At 39.6% G+C, this 23408-nt stretch overlaps 1 protein-coding gene across 13 annotated transcripts in view; it reads right to left on the reverse strand.

Moving 5' to 3' along the window:
• Positions 1–13845: 13845 nt before the first annotated feature.
• The window catches only part of nrxn2b (neurexin 2b), an 863803-nt gene continuing 854240 nt past the window's right edge, over positions 13846–23408 (reverse strand). For 9 of the 13 annotated variants that reach the window (XM_037533024.1, XM_017697610.2, XM_037533021.1 and 6 more), the window contains one exon: positions 13846–17013. In XM_037533024.1, the coding sequence (XP_037388921.1) occupies positions 16130–17013 (884 nt within the window). In that variant the 3' untranslated portion in view covers positions 13846–16129. The remainder of the gene's footprint in view (positions 17014–23408) is intronic. The other 4 variants (XM_037533023.1, XM_037533019.1, XM_017697607.2 and 1 more) reach the window with 2 other exon arrangements.

The raw sequence follows: 23408 nt of genomic DNA on the forward strand, positions 1-23408 counted from the left end.
CTTACCAGAAAGCATGTTAATTTTCTCCAGCTTGAGCAGGACAACAGGTGTTATGTTGTGTTACTGCATAATACAGGCATGCTGATACATGTTACTTGAGCTATTGCCTTGGATATTGATTTTTCTGTGTGCCCTCCTTTTATGTATTGGACTTTAGTTTGCTTATTTTGGTTCTAATATATCTAATTGGTCAAATATGTCAGTGTGAACACTAAGCAAACTAGAGATGAAATACAGCATTGTATCATTTTCTGCTTTGGTTTAAGCCAAGAGAACTCAGAGTTAAGCCAAGAGAGATTTCTAAGGCACCCTTAAAATCATGAATATTAACCATCAAGGTAGAAAGATTAGGTCTAAAGAAAAAACACGGAATTGAACAGAAGGTTGGCATCCTTAAGGATTTTCTTGTTTCTCCTACTCTAACATAATCGACTTAAGAAGGGCCAAGTTGAATCAGGGCCTGTATTCACAAAGCCTCTCAGAGTAGCAGTGCTGATCTGGGATCATATTCCTCTCTTATTTACTATGACTGTCTGATAGTAACATCACCTAAAATCAGCAGTGTTGATCTGAGAAGCTTCTACATTACAGGCCCAGGTGTGATAGTGATTTCCTTTTATTTTCAGGCACTGAGTATAGACAAAATGTGCCTTGAGTGTACAAAATCAATCCAGGGTCTCTGGGTTTTCTTGAAAAATCAAATTTACACAGTGCCCCCCCAACCAAGATGTCATCGATCAGCTGAGGCATGTTTGGTGTCTGATGTTTGCTGTCAGTTTTGCACCTGAGCTCCATATATCTATATCTAGATATTTGTATTTATCGTGGCTGTCGGAACAAAACCTGTTGGAGCGTTTTTAGTCCATTCATCATGACGTTTTAACGCAATTGGAAAGAATAACCTGAAAATATGGAGATGCAGGGTTTTTTTGTGTGACAGCAACTCTGTGGAACCTTTTCACTTGACCGACATGTTTATGTTGAAATGTCATACATAAATCCTCTGTTATGTGAATGTACAGGATTTTAGGCTTTAGTGAGATGAGTCAGATAAATAGGCAAAGCATTGTTGTGTGAAAAAGTGAAGAATCCTTTCGCCTCCTTTATCCTCATTAGGGCTGCCTTACCATTGTGATTTATTTATTTTTTTATTTTTATTGTAGTCTGTCTTGAAGATTCACATTCTTGTGTGTAAGCGAGCCGCATCTATCAACAATGTGAGTGCATCTGACTTTATGGCCAATGCTGATTTCCTCAAAGCCAAATTGGCTGTTTTTTGGGACATATTTCATAGAAAGTGTTCAGCTCACATGATTCTTCTCCTGCCTTTTCAATATCAAATGAGTTGTGGTATCTTTTCTTGTAGAGTTTTGAACGTGCAGCATAGGATCAGAGAGAATGCAGGACATATTCTTGTAGTCAGAAATTGCATGTATATGAAGTGTATGGTCTGAAATCATTCTTAACGTGAACTACAAAAAAACAACAACAACAAAAAAATCTTTTAACAATGAGCACAGCATGGTATATATATAGGGTTTCAGTTGAAACCTTTGCATAAGAATTCACTGTAAAACTGCAACATACAAAGTAAAGCGTATATTATATGTGCATCTTACATCTTTCACATATCCAAAATAAGACACGTAATAGTAAACATAGTGCGGGGACAGTAACAGTGGTGGACAGTAACTAAGTAAATGTAAAGTTTGGGAGTGTCTATTCCAACATAAACGATGAACTTACCTAACTTTGTGTAAACAAACCACAATATTGAAATATTTACATATATGCAGTTGTGACGGGCATGTTTCTTTTTTCTGAATTTATACAAACATTTTGATTTTATAGTAAAAATGTTTTTGCTAGTTTATGTTTATGAACAGGTACCTACAGTTGCAAGTTGCAGTAAAGGAAGTACTTTAAGTACTTTAGTACTTTTTAGTACTTTCACTTTCGATACTTAAGTACATTTGAAGGCCTTCTACTGGAGCAATATTTTACCTTGGGTATCTCTCCTTTAATTGAAGTACATGATTTGTGTACTTTGTCCACCACTGGGGACATTGCAGTTAGGTTGATGGGCTAGCTGCCAGAACAGAAAACTGCATGCACAGTTAATGTTTCAATATCAGATAATTTCATGCTTATATGAGCAACTAAAAAGCTCATAAACAAATACTGGAATGTCTTATATTTTTTGAATACTGTTTGTTAATTTGTTAAAATGCTATCTTTAATTTTAAATTCCTTTTATCCAAAGTATTAAGGGATTAAAAAAAGAGAAAACTATGTATTTTATGGCTCACATTATGTACATCATAAAATCCAAACATATAAAAATATAGTATAAATGCGACACCTTTGGTTTTACTCTCATTTTACAGTAGGTTGATAATTAAAAATCCAGGATATTTATAGCAATATGCTGCTCCAGGCAAATGGCAGTCACACCAGATGCTAATGTGAGAATTCTCTTTCACCACTCTCTCCGTTTTGATAAAATCTCAGTAAAAAACTGTTGCGTTTATGATTTTGTTTAGTGTTCATCAGCTGAAAAAAATCGACATTTTTAGCAAATATTTGGATGATTCCAATTGTGCTACATTGCAAAAAGGCACACATGCGTACAATGTCCAAATCAGTAACTGTAAATATGAGTGAAAAAACAAGCAAACTTACAAATAAAAACGCAAGAATTTGTGTTTTCGTCATGGCGGCATGGCAACATACCTGATCCAGGAGCCGATATGAAAGCTTCTCGAATCTGTTCTGAAATGACCAGTTTTTTGTGTTCATGCTGCTCCAAAGAAGTCACTTTTAAGAAAAATATTAGATTTGTTCCACTTCCAGCCAGCAATGTGCATATAAAGAACATATAGTCATAATGGTAGATATTGTCATCGGATCAGGTGATTGTCTGTTGGATCACCAGTAATGTTCCCTACTGAAGAAAGAGAGGAGTGTACGCTGTGTATGTTTGTGTAGGCTTTTCAAGAGAATTATTTTGTGTGCGCAAGGAAGAGAGAAAGAAACATAGAGGAAGAAACGTGCAATATAAGTATAATGTATATCCCCTGCTGCCTTATGAAAAACTTTATACTTTAATATAGCTATCCATAAAGAGAGAGCTACACAGATATAATCTTCTATTCTCAGTATGGGATCCAATATCGCTGCATGTTGCCCCCGTGCGCCTGTGTATCAGAGAACTTTATCATTTATTGTGATTCATAGACACAGATACACACAGTGAGTTCTTGCTGTTACACTGGGCTAATAAATGGAGGTGTTAAAGCGCTATTCATAGCCAGTCGGAGCGAATGATGATAGATGGCTATATTCAGCTCGCTAGCTTAGCTTATCCAAATGAGATCAGGCGAGTGCATTCATCCGCCTTAGCTTCAGGTAATGAATCGACTCAGTAGCTGTCTACGTTCTACAGTAACATTATGGAGTGCTACCTTTCCATCGCTCTCCCTCCGGTTCCCTCTTCCACAATCACTCTTCACTTCTTACAAAGCCCCATTTAGCTGAGTGATAGTGAAACATGTTGCTATGGCTTTATAGTCTGGCTGTACTGTACACGCAGTGCAGCAGCATCCATGCCTACAGGGCTCTAAATAATCTCCAGTAAACAAAAGAAGTTTCTGCACTTTTACTTGAACACATAACTGGTACTTCTGTGAAGTGAAAAAAACAAAAACAAACAGTGATTAAAACAGTGCCTTTGTAATGCAATATGTACTTGTAGCATAAGAAAGTATATTATATTTAAGAAGAAAAGCATAATTACATGAATGCTAGGCATTATGGTCAAACATTTATATTGTGATATAATTAAAATTTCATAGTTACAAACCTCCTCTGGTTTGCACAAAAACGTTGAGGCGCTTGCTTCATGGCATGGGTTATCTGATGGACGAGTCTGAGTTTGGCGAATGCCAGGAGAATGTTACCTGCCTGACTGCATTGTGCCAGCTGTGAAGTTTGGTAGAGGAGGGATTATGCTATGGGGTTGTTTTTCAGGGGTTGGCCTAGGACCCTGAGCTCCAGTGAAGGGAAATCTTAACCCATTAGCATACCAAGGCATTTTGGACAATTCTATGCTTTCAACCAGCATGGCTGGGTGAGTTTGGTCTGGAAGAACTTGACTGGCCCTCACAGAGCCCTGACCTCAACCCCATCAAACCCCTTTGGGATGAACTAGAACAGAGATTGTGAGCCAGACCCTCTCATCTAACGTCGACAAATTCCTTGTAGAAAGTTTCTCAGAAGAGTGGAAGCTTTTATAGCTGCAGAGAGGGACCAACTCCATATAAATGCCTATGGATTTAGAATGGGATGTTATAAAAGCTCCTGTAGGTTTAATATGTAGGTGTCCCAATACATTTGTCCGTATAGTGTAGATTCAGATGTGGTGACTGGGAAGGCCACTGGAGAACACTGAACTCACTGAAACCAGTTGGAGACGACTTTCGCTTTGTGATGTGGTGCATTAACATGCAATTACCATTAGAGGATGGATAAATGAACATGGTCAGTAACAATACTCAAATAGGCTGTGGCATTCAAGGGATGATTGGTTGATTTTAATGGCCCAAATCATGCCAAGAAAACATTCCCCACACAATTTTACCACCTCCACCACCATGCACTGTCAGCACAAAGCAGGTTGGGCCCATTGGTTTGTGACCCTACCATTCATGTGTTTTTCTAGTCTTCATCTGTCCAGTTTTGGTGAATCTGCCCACTGTAGCCTCAGCTTTCAGTTCTTGGTTGACAGAAGCAGAAATAAACAAGCATGTCTGGCACCAACAATCATGTCACAGTCAACATCACAGAGCATATTTTCCCCATTCTGATGGTCGATGTAAATATTACCTGAATTTACTGGCCCATATCTGCATGATTGTGTGTGTGTGTGTATTTTAGCCACTTTAGCTTTGCAGACACGTGTCTCACGTGTGTGTCCCATAGACTCACCCCACCATCCGTCAGACATTATCAGTGTGCTAATTTAACCAGTGCCTATGTACAAGCTTTTAAACCGGTCAGTTTTAAACAATCACTGGCTATAAATAAACACAATAAAGAGAGACTACATTATACAGTAAGTTGGGTGTCTGTTTTATTGTGTTTATTTTTGTATTTTAATGTTATTTAATATTTTAGTTATCTACCTTGCTGCTATGTTAGCTCCATGGCTAAGCAGAGCTGCACACAATTCACCTCACTGCCATCTGCCACGCCAATTATTTACACTTTTTTGCTATAACTTAATCTGCAGGTTTTTGCTATGGTTGTTATTAATTAAACAGTTATCTAACATAATACTACTCACAGTTGTTTCCACTGTTTTTTTTTTTATTTTCAAGTTAACTAGCTTGCTATCAAAATTGATTTTTTTTTTTTCTTCCAATCCAACCTCATTAAATTTCACAGGGCAACACAAACTGTAAATGTGTATTGTTATTGCAGCTTAAGGTTGTAGATAAAGTTAATTAGGCAAAGTTAATTCAACTTATGTGAAACACAAGCTTAAATAAAGTTGCACTTAAGCCTAGTCAGACTTTTGGTTGAGTAATCCAGCCATTATTACAATTTGAAAACCAGCAACGTGTACATTCTCAATTCTAGCAGGTGCTTAAAGGTCAGAAAGAGCTACTACCTCTTCACAGACTCTTCACAACTCTCATTATTTCATTATTTGTCTAAAGAAGATATGGTACAATTCCTTAACCGGATAGAACAACAAAAAAAAAAGTTGAAGTCAGTTGTTTTTACTTCTAGGCTGTAAGTATAGCTAATATAGGAATAGTAATAAGCAGTTGTCTTCATATTAACATGTTCACAAACGATGGGATCCAAAGACACTTGGTGGAGAGACATAAATAAGAACCTAATTCATGCAGCAAATTCATGCAATAGTTATTGTTCCCCAAACCAGTTTGGAGGCCAGATTTCCATATAATCAAACTGGAATGCTATAGGAATTTCAGTGATTTTTCAAAACCCAGACGTCTGAAGCTTTTAAAAGCTGTCACAGAAAGCTGTCATATACACGGATCAGGCATAAGATTATGACCTTATGTCCTTGTTTCTATGCTCTTTGTCCATTTTATCAGCTCCACTTACTATATAGATTCTATAATTACAGATTGTAGTCCATCTGTTTCTCTGCATACTTTGTTAGCCCCCTTTTACAGTGTTCTTCAGTGGTCAGGAACTCCACAGACCCTCACAGAGCAGGTACTATTTGGGTGGTGAATCATTCTCAGCACTGCAGTAACACTGACGTGGTGATGGTGTGTTGGTGTGTGTTGAACTGGTACAAGTGGATCAGACCCAGCAGTGCTGCTGGAGTTTTTAAACACTGTCCACTCACTGTCCACTCTATTAGATGCTCATACCCTGTCAGTCCACCTTGTAGATGCAAAGTCAGAGACGATAGCTCATCTGCTGCTGCACAGCCTGGTCATCCTCTAGACCTTCATCAGTGGTCACAGGACGCTGCCCACAGGACAATGCTGCCTGGATATTTTTGGTTGGTGGACTATTCTCAGTCCAGCAGTGACACTGAGGTGTTTAAAAGCTCCAGCAGCACTGCTGTGACTGATCTGCTCAGACCAACACAACACACACTAACACACCATCACCACATCAATATCCAGCCAGCATTGTCCTGTGGGCAGCGTCCTGTGACCAGTGCAACACACGCCAACACACCATCACCACATCAGTGTTACTGCAGTGCTGAGAATGATTCACCACCCAAATAGTACCTGCTCTGTGAGGGTCTGTGGGGGTCCTGACCACTGAAGAACAGGGTAAAAGGGGGCTAACAAAGTATGCAGAGAAACGGATGGACTAGTCTGTAATTGCAGAATCTATATAGTAAGTGGATCTGATAAAATGAACAATGAGCGTAGAAACAAGAAGGTGGTCATAATGTTATGCCTGATCGGCGTATAATTGTTATTGAGAACCTGCCTGACCCCTGAGACATTGTTTTGAGAAAGTTTTGAGAAAGTTTCTGAATCACTGTACTCAACAATTGAATTCACCAGTAATTTTGAAAGATCCACCTAAGGGGCTTCAACTAATGCTTAGATAAAGTACTTATAAGCTCCTCCAAGGACATTTCTGGGTCTTAGGCCATGCTGTTGAGCTGATGTCATTGCACTGTTCTTTCCATGGGAGCCCTAAAATCAGGTGTAGGTGCAGAGACGGTATGGGAGCCATTATGCACATACCAAGCTCAGACTATCTGCAGGATTCACATTCAGCTCAATGCCCTGGAGGTCTCATTACAACCCTGCCGAGATGAACCATGTGCTGGGTCTTGACATTGTGATGCTTCAGTTTAGGGAGAGCAGAGGGTGGGGAGGCTGATTGATGAGGCTGCTGGCAAATGAAGTGTTGTTTGATGTTGATTTGCTGATTAATTCAGAAAAAGGAGAAGAAATGAAGGAGCGATAAGGAGCAATGGTGCCTGTCTTTCACTTGTTTTCAAATTTGTCTCTCTCTCTCTCTGCACCAGTTTTTCCACCCAGTGCTCACCAGAGAACTCTTTCGACCCAATCACACACACACACACACACACACACACACACACACACACACACACATAGACTTAGAGGACGGGACCTTGTTTCCATGGCAACTGTGCTGAAAAAAAAAGGGAAAATGAGTGCACTGACGTAGTCTTGTATGTTTGTGTGCAAGAATACATCTGGGATAGCTTTCTGCATTCTCTCTCTTGCACTCTCTCTCTTTCAAATGTTTACCTTTTCCCCTGTCCCTTAAGATCCCACCTCTGCACCTCCTTCACTTCTCTCCTTTTTTTCTCCATCTTTCACATCCCCCTGCCCCTCTCACTGTCTCTCTCTCTCTCTCTCTCCTTCAAATTGTCTCCATCTCCTTGAAGCCAAGACTGACAGCCTTCTCTCAGAGTGTCCCCTGATTGACTATTTACAATACTCAGCATCGAGGACTGCTGCTCTCGTTCAGGTCCTTTACTGCAGTTTGCAGCACTCTTTCAGTCCTGACAAGCTGACAGACAGAGGAAGCAGAGAGACAGAGAGATGGTAAGATGGGAAAAGGGAGAACGATGGAGTGAAAGAGACTAGGAGAGAGAAAGTGACAGAGTGTAGAGGGAGAGAGAGAGAGTGAAAGGGGGAGAGAGTGTGAAAGGGGAGAAATGGGAGAGAGCACGAAAGGGGAGAGAAATGAAGAGACGAAAAGAGGGACAGACAAAAAAAACAAGAAAGAGGGGAGAGTGTGGAAGAAATAGAATCGGAGAACAAGAAAGAGTGGGAGAGAGTATAGGAGAAAAAGAATAAAGGAGCATGACAGAGGGAGTAGAAATAAAAAAAACGAGAGATGGAGAAAGAGGGAGAGAGAATGAGAAAAAAGAATGACAGTGAGAGAATGAGAGAATCAGCGAGAGAAAATAACAGGGAGGGGGAGAGAGAATGAGAAAGTGAAGGAGAGGGAGTATAAAGAGAAAAAGACCGGAGAGATAGAGATAGGGTCAGATGGAGATTGAGAGATAAACGGAGAATAAGAGAGACAGACAGTGTGAGAGAAAGGAAAAGCAAGCGGAAGAGAGTAGAGAGAGAATGAAATGAGCAAGTGAGAGAGGGAGAGGACTAAGGTGCTGTTGGTAGACAGTGAGTGTTCGTATTTGACTTGTAAATGAGGGACGTATTTGTGTTTTGCCCACTAGGATGTGTTGTTACATCCATCAAGCATGACGTCTCCCACAGCGACTGGCATAGAACACTGTAAGGCTGAAGCAGGGCCAGAAGCTGATTGGCTGATCCTGGATCAGACAGAGCAGTCAGGCTTTGATAAGGCAATGAACCTATGAATTAAACACTGGTCTGAGAGCAGCCTTGACAGACCGTGGCTCTTCAGAGTTGGGAGCCAGAATAGCAGGGCGGGCGGGAGTGAGAAGTGGATGCTTTTTCTGATTTCCTTTGGTGAGAAAGCAGTGAGAGAGAAGGGATGATTGTTTCTAAAATTGGTGGACTGGTTGACTGACTGATAATTGCTGTGACAGCTTTCACACAAGCACACTACAGTCTTCACAAACGTGTACACATATTGCCTCTGTCGCAGTAGAACCTGAAAATCTCTGATAGTAACTTGGGCAAAAAAGCTGTTAAAGGCACTTCTGATTTCTCAGTAATGCTGCATAATTAAAAGTTGTAAACAAAGTAATTCAGAGTGGTTTAATGTAAAATTCTTTAGAGAACTGTTCATAGTGATGGAGAACGGAACCACACATCTGAAGTGTGTAATGGTTCTAAAAACTCTCTCACAGAAAACTGCTAATTTAAAAATGCACGGAGCAAGATTTTGAACTAAAAAGTTTTCAGGTCTCAGGTTGAGGTTACGGTTAAGGTTAGAGCCAGGTCTAGGGTCAAAGAAAATTATGGCCAATTTAGTATATATTTAGTTGAATGTAAATTGACTGTAAATTTAGTATCTACAAAGCCCCTAATGTGGACTACCCAAATAAAGTGTTACTGATTTTGAGCTAAAACTTACCAAAATCCATTACTGGTGGAAAGATACATGTGAGGTGCCCAAGGTCCCTATGTTCTGTAGATTAACCGTTTTTTTTTTACCATTAGTAACGTTACATGTAAATGTGTAGCTTCACTTGTGTTTTTTGATAAATGAGACAGTCATATTTGTGTTGTAGATATTGTGACCGCTGGTTCCTGTTGCTACCACTGTAAAGAACATTGGTAAGTTTTTCTATAAGGAACCATTGGACTTCAAACCAAAGACATTTTTGTAGAAATTTTGAACAATGAATGGATTTACCCTTTAATTTAACTCAAATTTCTGTTGATCCTTTTATTATCATATGTTCACATAATGTAAAAGGTAACTGGGGTTTTCAAATGGTGTAAAAATAAAAATAATAAAAAACACAAAATAGAAGCAGTTATGCATACTAACACAGACCAGGCTGAGTTCTGGAATTGAAGAGTGGTTGAATTTTCTCTTAAGATGTTTGAACCCTCAAAACAACAGCCTGGTGCTGGAGGGAAAAGTGAGAAAAACAACCAGGGAAAAAAGACACATTTCAGAGATTAGAGTGAGGGAATTGCTGGAGAGGAGAGACAAAAGACGAGTGGAGTGGGCCTGTAATAGTAGCATGTGTCTGCCGACGAAAATGAGATGAAAATGAGAAGTGAGGGAGCGGGCACTTGTCGTTGGCCTTGGCAGCTGACCTCTGGACCACAGGGAGGGGATGGCACACTGTAGAAGATGAGGTGATGAAATGGAGGAGTAACACCATGAGAGAGGATATCCAAACAAGTGTGTCTGCAGTGTTCTGTGGCCATCACTGGAGCTCATGTGGAGGGGATTTTAGGGGCCGGAGAGCGACATGTGAAAAATTAGCAAGCCTGACATGATCCTCTATGACATCCGCTTTATGTTTCCTGTCACTCTCACTGAGTTCAGAATTCCCCCCAATCCCTATTCCCTACATCGGAAAATGAAGACTGCTATATCAAACACTACTGTAAAGAACAAAAATTCCCCCCTAATCCCTATTCCCTACACCGGAAAATGAAGAGTGCTATATCGAACGCTACTGTAGAGAGCAAATATTCCCCCTAATCCCTATTCACTACACTGGAAAATGAAGAGTGCTATATAGATTATAGGGAAAGGAAATGTCCCTCTAATCCAGTGGTTCTCAAACAGGGACTCAGGACCTTCTTCGAAAGTCAACATTTTTGCTTCTATGTAACTCAACACAGAGCGAAAATTGTGGGGACTGAATAAAACAAACAAAAAAACTTCCGCTATATATATTCAGCTTTCCCAATTATGGAAAATCAGGAGAATGTAGGTTTTTGCTTTTTATGCCACTTTCGTGCCCTCTCATGTGGTGTTATGTTGCATTCAACTAATGCTTGTATTGTAGAAGTTTTGACCTCTGACTAAGAACAACCAAAGACGACACCCTTTCAACAAGGTGTTCTCAGCTCCAGGTTCAGCAGTAAATAGCATATCTACATGGCTCCTCAGTACCATGCTCTACTATACATTCTGTGATTTATAAATGAGATAAAAGTATTTGCTGCAGATCAATTAACAGACCCAGTAGTTGGTTAAATCTAAAACATTGACCATGTAACTGTTTTGAGAAGGCAAATCACCTGTTGCTAACAGTACTTGCTTTCAAGGAGGTGTCCATGTTTTTCCCAATTTGCAGTAGTGAATGCAACCCCAAAAACAGTTTTATACAATACTAAAAAACAAGAAAAAATGGTTCCAGATTTAGCAGCTTAACAGTTAGAAAAGTGGTCACTGGCATGGAACGGCACAATACGGCTATGAATAGTTTGACTCTACAGTGGAATGGCTATGGGAACTGTGTGGCTCTACAATTTAATAGAGGCTTATTATAGGGATATTATAAGAGATTAATTGATTAATATATTGATTCATTTCTACACTGTAAAATAAAGAGTGCCAGAGAGAACACTACTATAAAGAGCAGCCTTCCCACATAGTGTAATATATAGTGAATGTGGCCTAGTTTTGAACAAAGCCTCTACCTTTGTTCCTCAGGCTCTGTTTTTCTTCTTCTTTTTTAGTTTCCTCATTGCTGAATTCTTTCGGGATCTTGTATATCAGATTCATGCGTGATCCAAATTTCACAACTTCCACAAACTTTCCCCTCTCACCTTAATTCACCTTACCTTCCAGCAGCATATTAGTTACACAGCGGGATTAAAACAGAGATGCCAGGCACATTACGAGTTGGCGCGTTTTCATTTGCGATGTAGTCAGGTGGGTTCTCCCTCGAGAGAATCGGTGTGGAGATCATTAATAACCATGAGCCTGAGACGCAGGGCTGGGATTTGAAATTCAATTAAAGCTTGTGTGTAATTTAGTGAAGAGAGAGACGGTGTTGACGCGCGTCGATGCACATTCCAATCTCCCCCATGTAAGCAGTTTGTCGCACTGCATGATGATGACATCACACCACAGTTTTGATACCTTCTGTTCTGATTGGTTGAGAGTGCAGGGAAAGGCTTAAGTAGGTAGATCAGGGTGTTCTAACACAGTTGATTCAATTCAGCAGTTAATTATCAAGTTCAGTCAGGTGTGTTGGAGCAGAGAAGGCACTAAACTGTGCCGTGCCCTTGCAGAGCCAATGAAAGTACTGCTGCAATCAAAAAAAGAAAAAAAAAGATGTAAAAGCACGTAGGATACCGTAATATGTAATATATGTGAAAATGTTTAGTGCATATCACATTGTGTAATTTGACAGAAGCGTCACAGATATTAAAGAGTTTAAGGATTTTGGGAACAGATACAGTGAATAATGCAGATATTTCCGGGTTTGACTCACCAGACCTGCAGGCCAGACAGGAGCAGACGGTGTCCTAGGGGTGTGTCCACCTGGATGGGTGTGTCCTTAGAGAGGTGTCTTAACTGTGGTTGGTGGGTTCTTATGAAGGGGTGGGGTGGGGTGGGGTGGGGAGGGGGGGGGGGGGGGCAGGTAGGTAATGGTGTAATTCACATCTTTTCTCAGATTCCCTCTTTTGTTACAGGAGATTACCAGTTCATATCTTTTATTCCTAGGTTGTTTTTTCAGTTTTCTGCATTCTTGAAAATGGTGCTGATTGTAAGAAAAAGGTGCTGATGGCAGTAAATTTGAAGTTTGGAGAAATTAAGTGCATTCTAAGATTGTCAAGTAGAAAACAACACATTTCAGATGACTCTAATGATTAACAATAGATGTAATATTTTGTATATTTTGTCCTCTTCCCGGTGGCACTCAACACATGGCATGAATACTGAATTGTACTCATGATTATTCACATCACAGCTTTTCTGGAACATGTTGTAGGCATCAGATTAAGAATAAGTGCATATCGCTGCTGTCAGAACAAAACCTTGTATTCTCCATTTTTGTTAATTTTCAGTTTTTTACATAACTTCAAAATGCCGCCTGTTGCTCTTTATATTTTGTGTAAATTTCATGATGAGTGGACCAAAAGAAACAGCCCAAAATGACTTAGAAAAAAATCTGGTTCCATTGACTCAAATTAAAAGTATTTTTTTCTTCATCCTGTAAAGTTACCATTTTGGAGATGCAAGGCTGTGTTGTGACAGCAGTGATATATACAAAAAACAGGTTAATTAGTTGAAACATTAAATATCTTGTCTTTGTATTGTTTTTAGCTGGGTATAGGTTGAAAAGGATTTGTAAATCCCTGCTTTCTGTTTTTATTGACAGTGGGGAATCTCCATTCAGAATGCTGGGTGTCCAGAACTTTATAACCCTGTAAAACCAAACTTGTGCGTCTTAACATGGGTCTTTTTGTATCATGAGTAACATCTTATTTATCCACTGTAGAAACTTTGCAGATTTTCCTCTTGTCTTTAACTAAAATTCAGCTAAATGTTAAATGCAGCTAAACCTTAAGTTGAATGTAACATGTTAAATCTAGCCATAAACATGTCTTCCACTGTATTTGAATGCATTGGTTGATCAAAAGCATGCATGGTTAAAGACTGACACATATTTGTTTTGATTTGGATTGCATTGGAATACTTTGATTCCTTAAAACACCCACAGAAACACCCACCTGGATCTGTAACTGGTCAAAGCACCCAGTAAAACACATTGTAGTAGTTTAGAGGGCTCATTTGCATATTGCAGCATGAGATGATTGTATTACGAATGCCAGTATTGTGATAATGATTAACATACATATCTGCACTCCACATCCCTAGACGTTGCCGTCAAATGTGGGAAGTGTTTTCGATGTGAAATAATCACACAACACAGAATAGTAAGAAGTATATAACCAATTGTATTCCCTTCTGTTAATATACACATATTTAGGTTCATCTCACTGGAACACTTTACAAGAACATTTAGAAAGAACAGGAGGGTGCTGGGAGGAAAGGCTCAGCGATGGGGTACAACTAAAAAACAGGTCAAACGTCAGCAGAAAACATGAAAAAGGTGAGAGACACGCAGACGCGCACACATACACGCCGATCGCTGCTCTGATAACGTCTCGAAGAGATTTCAGAGCAACAGTGTTAGAAAAGAAACTAGGAAAAAAAGAATGGAAGGACCCTGAAGGATTACAGTCTGCCATGTTGAATGATGCAGAGAAAATGATTAAAAATAGAGAAAGACATTATGATGCAGAAGACGGTGGTCTCCTGGACTGACGAACAAAAAACACATTTGGTATGGTAATGTTTGTTTTGTAAACCAGATTACATTTTGCTCTTTTGAACAAATAGGAATATATCAATTTGCTTCCCAGGATCACTGATTATTATGTTTCTTTTTCTCCAAACAGGGGTTTTAAGTAAGGGAAACACATCTGTTAATCTTAGCAATGGGATGAGGTTCAAATATTTAGACATTTCACAAACTTTTTTTGAAGATTTTTTCTTTTCTTTTCATATTTTAGTTCTTTTAATAGAGCTGAGAAAATTGGAATACTAGAGTTCAAGTTGTATATCCTCAAAGGAACGGGTCGTCATCTTCAACCTTCATATGAGTGTTTATTTATTTATTTTTTAATGGTTGTTAAAAGTTCGTGCTGATACAGTCCGTCTTTTTGTGCCCTGTACCAGTGAAAAAGAACATGGTTGCCTGCTAATATTCATGAACATTCATGTTCCCCCACTGCTGAAACAACAGGACGCACATTTTCCTATTAACGTCTTTTTCCCTTTTTGCTCATGACAAAATATAAAAGAAAAACAAAAATTCAAGCACTCCATAGGTTCTGCTGTTCTGTTATGTCTGTAGTGTTTCTTTTTTCATGGACATGTTACGATGTGGTTTGTTCAAGAAATGCACAGGGAGAGGAAAACTGACTCACGTTGACGACCAAACAGTTCATTGTCATCTCAAAGCAGTGGACTGATATTACCTAACGATCACCATCCGTTTCCTTTTCTGTGAGGTCCTTGAGTTTCTCAAACGTCTATACATATATATTTATATTTAGAACAAAGTCAGTTTGCTGCTGTGAGATGTTATTTTTTTCCGGTTCTTCATATATGGAACTGAGAGCAGGAATCAGGATCCTCAAGAAGGGCTCGACATGGACCCCCCAAAACACATGACGAAAATCTGCTGGAACGTAGGACAGCCGGGCCTTGGAGAGTTTCGGTGGCTAAACGGAGCAACCGTGGATGTTGAGTAGTTCTCACACTTTGCTAGTTATTCGTTTTGCAACTTTTTAAAATTTTTTTTTTAACTCCACAGAAACAGTTTTTGTCTCTTTTTCATTTATGAATACTACATGCTTGAAACACAGCAGAAGTTATGTTGCATCAGCTCCTGAGCACCAAAGACAAGGAGAGGAAATAAGAGCACGAGCCAACACGAGAGAGAGAGAAAAACTGAAAGGAGAGAGGAGTAGGAGATGAATACTTGTAGCAGAGAGGGAGGCAGATTTGACACAGAGTTAGTTTGGCAGTATTCTGGAGCAGCATTACTGCAGAACTATTTGATCATCTCTCTGTCAAATATTACTTACTCCAACTTTTTGAAAATTTTGAACAGCATCCAAGAATCCCCTGGAGTCGAGCAACAGTAATGCTGTTGACACACTTGAGGTGCAGCTAGCCTCACAAAATGTCTTCTGAACAAAGGAATCCCCTGGGCTTGGCACATATAGGTGTTGCAACATCAGGTTAGGTGATGATCATATAGACCCAAGACTAACACAGCATTTACAAAGAGCTAACTAGAGTGTCAAACAGTTATGATGGAGAAAAATCCACTTCTCAGCTACCCCACTGTACAAAAGACAGAATCTGTATTAAGGATCAACTATCAAAAATTGGGAAATAGAAGAATCAACCCAAATCCCACTTGCTCTCTCTTTTGTTCCTTTCACCTTCTTTTTGGAGACAAATAGTCAGGAAGGGTGACAAAGAAGAGGACTTATACTGCTCGAAATGTGACCTCAAAGTGCCAACAAATACCTGATCTTTTGCCTTCTCTCTACATATACTATTATTCCTCCACCTCTCTCTCCCCCCTCTTTCTCTCTTTCCATCACTCTTTTTTCCTCTGCCTCCATCCCTGGCAGGCCTGAGCTCAGACGTAGTATTCCTTGTCTTTGTTCTTCTTGCTCTTTGTGCCTGTTTTGGCTGTGCCAGGCTGCTTTTCCTTGACTAGCGCCCCATTGCTCTGTGTGGCTGAATTACTGATGTAGTTGCGACTCTGGTCCACCTGGTAGGATCCCTCGTCGCGGTTGCGATATTTGTACATGGCGTAGAGCAGAATAAGGATGCAGAGAGCGGCTGCCGCTACTATTCCTACGACCATCCCTGTGGTACTGCTGGACTCTCGGATCACCTCCACCGCTCCTGGGGGCCCTCGGTCTGGAGACGACGGGTCTGTGGTAGGAATATGAGGGAAATTTGGAGGGTAGGTTACACCAGGGATGTGCCTGTGCCTCCCACCATGCTCAGGATCCCCAGAAGGCTGTACTGGGGGTAGAAGCACCTGATCGCGGGTGTTCATTTTTCCCGCAGGAATATTGGGGCCACTATTGATGCCGGGTTTGAGTCGTGGTACGAGTTGCTCTGGATGAGCAGTGGGGGTAGAGGGGAGTGGGGGCCGGTGGGAATCGGGGTGCCGAGAGAAGTGGCGGTCCCCTCGTGTGTTCTCAGCTGCTGGGGGAGGCGGAAGTACGGTCCGGTCTGTGACGAGGGGTGAGTTTTTGTAATAGTCCTCATCGTCAGACTCTGTCATCTCACCTGAGCCGTAGGCCGAAACCTCCATTGCCTCCTCACAGTCCTCCTGGTCCAGCGGGCATGGAGCCCGGCCATTGGGCAGTGACAGAGACTCTTTGGTGGTCTCGAGCAGTGTGAGGAAGGGGTGGTAGGTGGGGGGTGGAGGGATAACGGGGTAGCGTGTTGCGACTGAAGGGGGATCTAGGGAATCCACGGTTATAATAGGCAACACTAATTCACCTCCTAGGATAAGAAACAGACAGGGCAGGAGAGGGGAGAGTGTTAGTAGAACCCTGTGCAAGCTGTTCTCTGGACCAAAAAGAAAGGCAACAACATTGAAAGGAAAACAACAGCAACACAGGTATAACCATCATTAGAACAGCACTAAGACTTAGAATGAGGTTAGTTCAAGTTTAGTTAGTGACTTGTGATCTATTTAAAATGTTGTTCTAACTAGGCTAATTCTGTTATCTAAGACGTCTACACTGTCCTAACTCTCTTCCCTAAACTAAATTCAATATATAAAGTACATCAATACAAATTAAACTGGTGCATTATACTAACTTATCTAGGCTAGACAAACTAAGCTGTAAGCTACAGTACCTGTGACTGCCATCTTTCACTAGACTATGTTAAGGGCACAAAAAACAGTTCTATAGCTAAATACATACGCCTGACTAACACTCCACTATCTCTCTCTCCTGTCTCTGATTGGATGGGTTAAATAAGATAGCAAACCACGTAGTACAGGTCACTTACATCAACAAATTGGCCGCATGATTTTTGCATGAAAAAAAAATTACAAAAAGAAAGCTGTGTAAGATTGTTCTCGGATAGTGATAAACAATGTTCACCCCAATTTTAAAAGAAGGCAGAGTCTCTTTAATCAGCCATTCAGTGTTTCTTCTCTAAGCTTATAAAGATAAGTATAATCCCTCTTCCCTGTAGGCATTATAATGACTGGAGAGGGTTTACTAATTATTGTAATCTATATGCAAACCTCTCAGGTTCACCTTAGGATACTAAAGATGATTTCCAATTCATACTCCCACTACACCATTACCCCAAAACAAGGATCATATCATTAAAGATAATTATCCGTTTCCTTATTCCCTCTGCAATTTCAGCTTATGAATAACAACACTAACCTTCCAGTGGTCCTTTGTTGCATTTATACGTATGTCCTACTGTTGTAATACTAATCAGTTATTCAGTAAGACATGTTATACACAATATATGTTCATTACATGTAGATCAGTAAATGTGTACTGCACATTATCTGGTGAAAGTAGAAAACAAAATTATTTTTAAATTATGAACTCCATAGATAATATTTAGAACATCTGATGAGGTGAATTAGTGCTACTGGAAATTACATTAATAAAAAAGTTTAACATACAGGGAAATGTCTGACTTTCGCCATCATTACCCCAGCATCAGCATGGTTCTCCCCAGCCAATAGTCCCTCATAACCCAAACAGCACTTAGTCGTACATGAATAGGGTTATCAAAATATTGCAAACCCACAAAGGAGAAAAGAACATAGATAGCAAATATAAATCTGTAAGAAGGATAAGATGAACTGAAAAAGGAAAATTATACTGTAAAAGGTTAATTATACTGTAGATCCCCGTCCCCTCCCCCCGCACCCAACAAACCCAACCATACAACTTAAATAGGCTACGTAGTGTGGGCTGTGCTGGTGTGTGTTTGTGTCCTAAGGCTGAGGGCTGTGTAGTTTTCTCAGTGAGCACCAACCATTGTTAGCCATTAGTGTGCAGATCAGATAGAGAACATTTATATTCAGGGGTTAGATGGATGGTTTAATACAAGGATTTATAGTCCAATACTTAAGAATTGTCCTTCTTGAGATTACCTTAAATTACACGCTCAAGGCGTCCAATAATTCTGAAGAAAATTCCCTTTGGGGATAAAATGAATAGAATCCATTCATCAGTTATTACATTAGTGGTTATTAAATTAGAAATGTAACTGTTCAGACTGTTGGTGCTAACAGTTCTATTAGACATACTTAGAGCCACAAAGCAATTTCTGGCTCTTATTAAAATATGCTGCATCTTCAATTACACAGAAGACAAGAACTCTTGATTTCAGTGCTCTAACCTCATGGAGCAGGTAATAAATCAATAAGAAAAGGGGTAAAAATAAAAGTGTAGAAAGGAAACCCTCCTGCATTTTGGAGATAACCATCAGAGATGCTGATAATAATCTCATATTCTTAAGCGAAAAGAATAGCAATGGCTGTGCTTAGACTGACTCTCAGACTGCAGTACACTGAGCCAGGGGAAGGCATATTTTAATACTGAAATTATACTGAATAATACAGAAAACTAGGCAGTCACCCTTGGGATACAGCACAGAGCAGACTGCCCACACTATGAAATAGCAATCAATACCATATCAGTAAATGTGTATGTGGCTTTGTGTACTGTAATATCCACATAGAGGCTGTGTGTTACTGTCTTCTTTAAAGTTATGTTTTTTTCTATTCAAATGACATACAGCTGGTGCTTGGTCAGTAATGCTTTATGAAACACTGGTTTCATAAAATAAAGTTTATTTGGTCAGAGTTAAGGCAAAGTCAGAAAGGTGGTGTCATAAAACACTCATTTTGAATGTGCTACATGAATCAGTTTAAAACACGTGGTACAGTGTGTGATTCCGCACAGACAGCATGTAAGACTTGAAGAGGTTTAAGTGGAGCTATGGCTAGGTTCAGAAGTAGTAAAAAGCTTCTATGATAACTCTGTCAAGTCACAGTGTGGCAGCTCCACCCCTTACCCCAACCCCTTGTAGCTTCAATGGTGAGATTAGTTTCTTTGGGCTCATTCTCAGCTCAACCATTTAAAACATATAGGGCAACAGTTTGACAGTGAAAACACAGATGCACAGATGTCTGACCATATGAAATATGGAAAACCCTGAATATCAAAGAATATAGTGGTAATACAAGCACAGTCTTTCCTGTACATATAATGATGACATTACCCTTAAACAGCTACGCACTCACTTTCATAGTAAGTTTCCTCCACACTATGTCTGTGAATGATGCAGTAAATGCATTAAAAATATATATAGATATCAAGTATAATGAGCCTTATCAATTAACTGTTAATGATTACCAGTTTGCATGATGATAATTCCTATTTTCAATTCTCCTACTGCTCTGTACAAAACACAGCCTGATGGACACATCAAAAAAGTTGTTTTGGCTCACCAGATTACCACTGCAACAATACTGGGAAGTTTGAAATTAAGTTCAACCTACTGAGAAAAAATACAAAATATACAAATGTGCTGTTACTTTTGCAAGGGATAAATTTAACAGATGCAGATGACCACTTCTATTATTCTATCTACATTCTGACTGATAGTAGGGCTGTAACACTCTTTCTCTCTCTGGCCTGAAGCCTCCTCCCTGCAGTCATACACTAGCATCCATATAGAGGTACCAGACAAAAGCTGCTTGTCTTTCTTTCCCTCAGTCCATGCACCCTGTTGCAGTCCTTGTTTTGTGTTGTTTCATCTGTTACTGTTTCCTTCTTCTTATGTCATTTACTTTTTATGAATCAGCCTTCCTCTCAGCCTTTCATCTGTCAATTCATTTTCTTTCTTTTCCTCTTTGCCCCACCCCACTGTCTGTTCAAAATTCAAAATTCCATACTGCTGTGCGCTGCTAATGTGCAACACCAAACATTGCTACACAAGCACCGCTGTGAAATACGGGTGCCAAATGCAGAGAGGAAGCTGTTGCTGTATCTTTTTCTTTTTAACAGAAAACAGTAATTAACTGCAGCTGGAAGCCTGTTTGCATCTGCTGCTGGCTGGCTGTGGTCAGCCTGATTTTTTAGAGTTGCCTCAGTTATTGTTCTATAATTACATTTTGATTGTACATTATTAAACTGATAAAGTACTTCTTTAATGGCGTTTAAAAGGGTTTATGCATTTATTTTTCCTGAGCTGGAAGGCGATTTGAAATCTGAGGAATTTGAAAAAGAACAAACAAATACATTAGTAAAAAATAGGAAACAGTAGAACATGTTTCCCCTGCTGCTGCAGACTGTGCATTGGAATTAGAGTTGAATCCTCTGCATTGGGTGCCTGTGGTAGTATTTAAGCTTGAATGAATATTTAATTTGATCATGAGGAACAAAAAAGTTAAGTAACATCAAAAGAAGCTGCTTCATCTATTTTCAGTGCTTTAAAAAGAATATGTATATTCATGGGAAAAAAGCTACTGTTCCTTCTGCTACAAAGGACTCTACAAAGGGCTGATCATTGTAGATGGAGGATGCCAGTAACACTAGCAGTGTGGTGCTTAATATAATAATACATTAGAAATAGATATTTTCCATTCTAAAACCTGATTGGCTCAGCCTTAATTGAAATCAGTTGTAAAATATTCAATATGCTCACATATGTCCACACACGAAGTGAATTCTGTATTAATGCAATGCTCTTAAAAAATATTAGACCATTATGTTGTACGACAACCACAACCTACTGTTAACAAAGAACTTTGTTGGGGAAGAACCGTTTCTTATAATTTATAAATAAATTACTTAACATTGGTGTAGTGTAGCTATTTTGGTCTTAGCTACATGTAACGAGACCTATGTCTTCCAAAAGGTTCCACCTTTGACAGTTTGACTCCACAGAATATTATACCAAAAGTCTTAGGACGTCATCTAGATGCTTTCTGCCAAATGTGAGACAAGCCTTCATGTTCTTTTTGGTCAGCAGTTACTTGCTTCTTACAACTCTCCAATAGATGTGATTTTCGCCCAGTGTCTTTCTTATTGTGGAACCGTATACATTGAACTTAACTGAGGCAAGTTAAGCCTGTAGCTCTTCATATGTGTGTGTGGGGTCTTCTGTGACCTCCTGAATGAGTTTTGGCGAAACCTGGGTAGGCCAGCCACTTCTGGGAACATTGTTCTAGGTTGTCTCATTTTGTGGATAATGGTTCTCACTGTGGTCCCAGAGCCTTAGTAAAGCCTTTGTAATAGGTCTGGCAGTGATCATGCCATGGTGTGATTAGTGAAATTGAACCCGATGGTCAACTAAATTTAACTCTGCGCACCATGTGCTTCAGGATCCGCTGACCCCGCACGGTCATTTAATGTGGCCTACCACTTCATGGCTGAGTTGCTGACGTTTCCCAATCGCTTCCACTTTGTTATAATACCACTGACAGTTGACTGTGGAATATTTAGTATTGAGGAGTAGTGAGGATTTCATGACTGGACTTGTTGCACAGGTGGCATCCCATCACGGTACCATGCTGGAATTCACTGAGAGCGACCCATTCTTATTAATGTTTGTAGAAGCAGTCTGCAGGCCTAGGTGCTTGGTTTTATATACCTGTGGCCAAGGAAGTGATTGGAACCCCGGAATTAAATGATTATGATGGGTGAGTGAATACTTTTGGCAACATAGTTAATATTTCCTCTATTCTACAGAAGTTAACAAGACTTAGATCATTTCTGATTGTCATTTTTGGTGTGACATTGTATTGTAGTCTATATTATTACTAGTCTGTTCTTAAAGTAATGTGATGAACGTTGTGCAGCATCAGAAAGCAATGACTCTTCTAATAGCCAGTCCCTAAACTGACAGTTGAAACATGCTCCTTACTGCAAGCTACATGCTTTTTCTTAAAGAACATCAGACTGTATTGTTAAAGAATTGAGAACAGCCAGAACAATAACGTTCCATTCTTTCTTATGGCTTTGTCAGACTCACACCAGTCAAATCTAATTTGTAATTTTGAACTTAGAAATGTCAATAACAAGCAAGAACAGCCAAGTGCTTCAATTTGCAATTATCCCTCTTGCCTCTTGTCAAACTTTCTCTCAGTTAAGAAGAACTTCATAAAAATAACTGGTCCAACCTTTATTTTCAGAAGTATAAACATGCTGTTTCAGGAATTATAACAAGGTGAAATTAGAATGTCATTCATTCACTCAAACTAATGATGTACTTCTGGTTGTTATTCTGGCAGTTTATTCACAGCTCAGGTGAGGTATGTGCTACTGCACACATACTAAGAAAAAGTTTATTGACAAAATAAAGTGCTTTCTGTGGATTGCAGTGAGTACTTTTTGCTTATGAGGCTCACATGCTAATAACAAATTAACTTTGTTACACAGTCTTCTGTGCTGCCTTTTCTTTTGCTTAAGGAGAAAGGCAGTAATGGCACTGATCTACCCAGTAAGAAAAAAAGTCCAATCTGATTCCATCACCAATCTAGTGAAGATGCTTCTATTTTGCATTGTTTTCTAATATAAATTATTACATTACAAATTATATTATCAGCACAAAAAAATCTGTGTGGTCTCAGAACTTTGGAGCCCACTGTACTCTAAGTGATATTTCTGGTGTTTTTGTGAAAGAGTTTTACTAAGTTTTAAAAATCTGCACTTCAGTATATGTCACATTGTTGGCTGAGATCTTGCTGAGCATGCACTTTCGGATGGTCATTTTAAGTGCTTTAGTGAAATACAGCTTATGTAGAGGTCTCGTTGTTCTTTAAAGAAAAAACATCAGTATCAGCCAGTCCTCAGGTTTTTACTGGTGTTGTGTCATCTCCAGGGAAGGCAGGGATTGTTGGCAGA

The sequence above is a fragment of the Pygocentrus nattereri genome, chromosome 22 (genome assembly GCF_015220715.1).
Source record: "Pygocentrus nattereri isolate fPygNat1 chromosome 22, fPygNat1.pri, whole genome shotgun sequence".
Classification (NCBI taxonomy): Eukaryota; Metazoa; Chordata; class Actinopteri; order Characiformes; family Serrasalmidae; genus Pygocentrus; species Pygocentrus nattereri.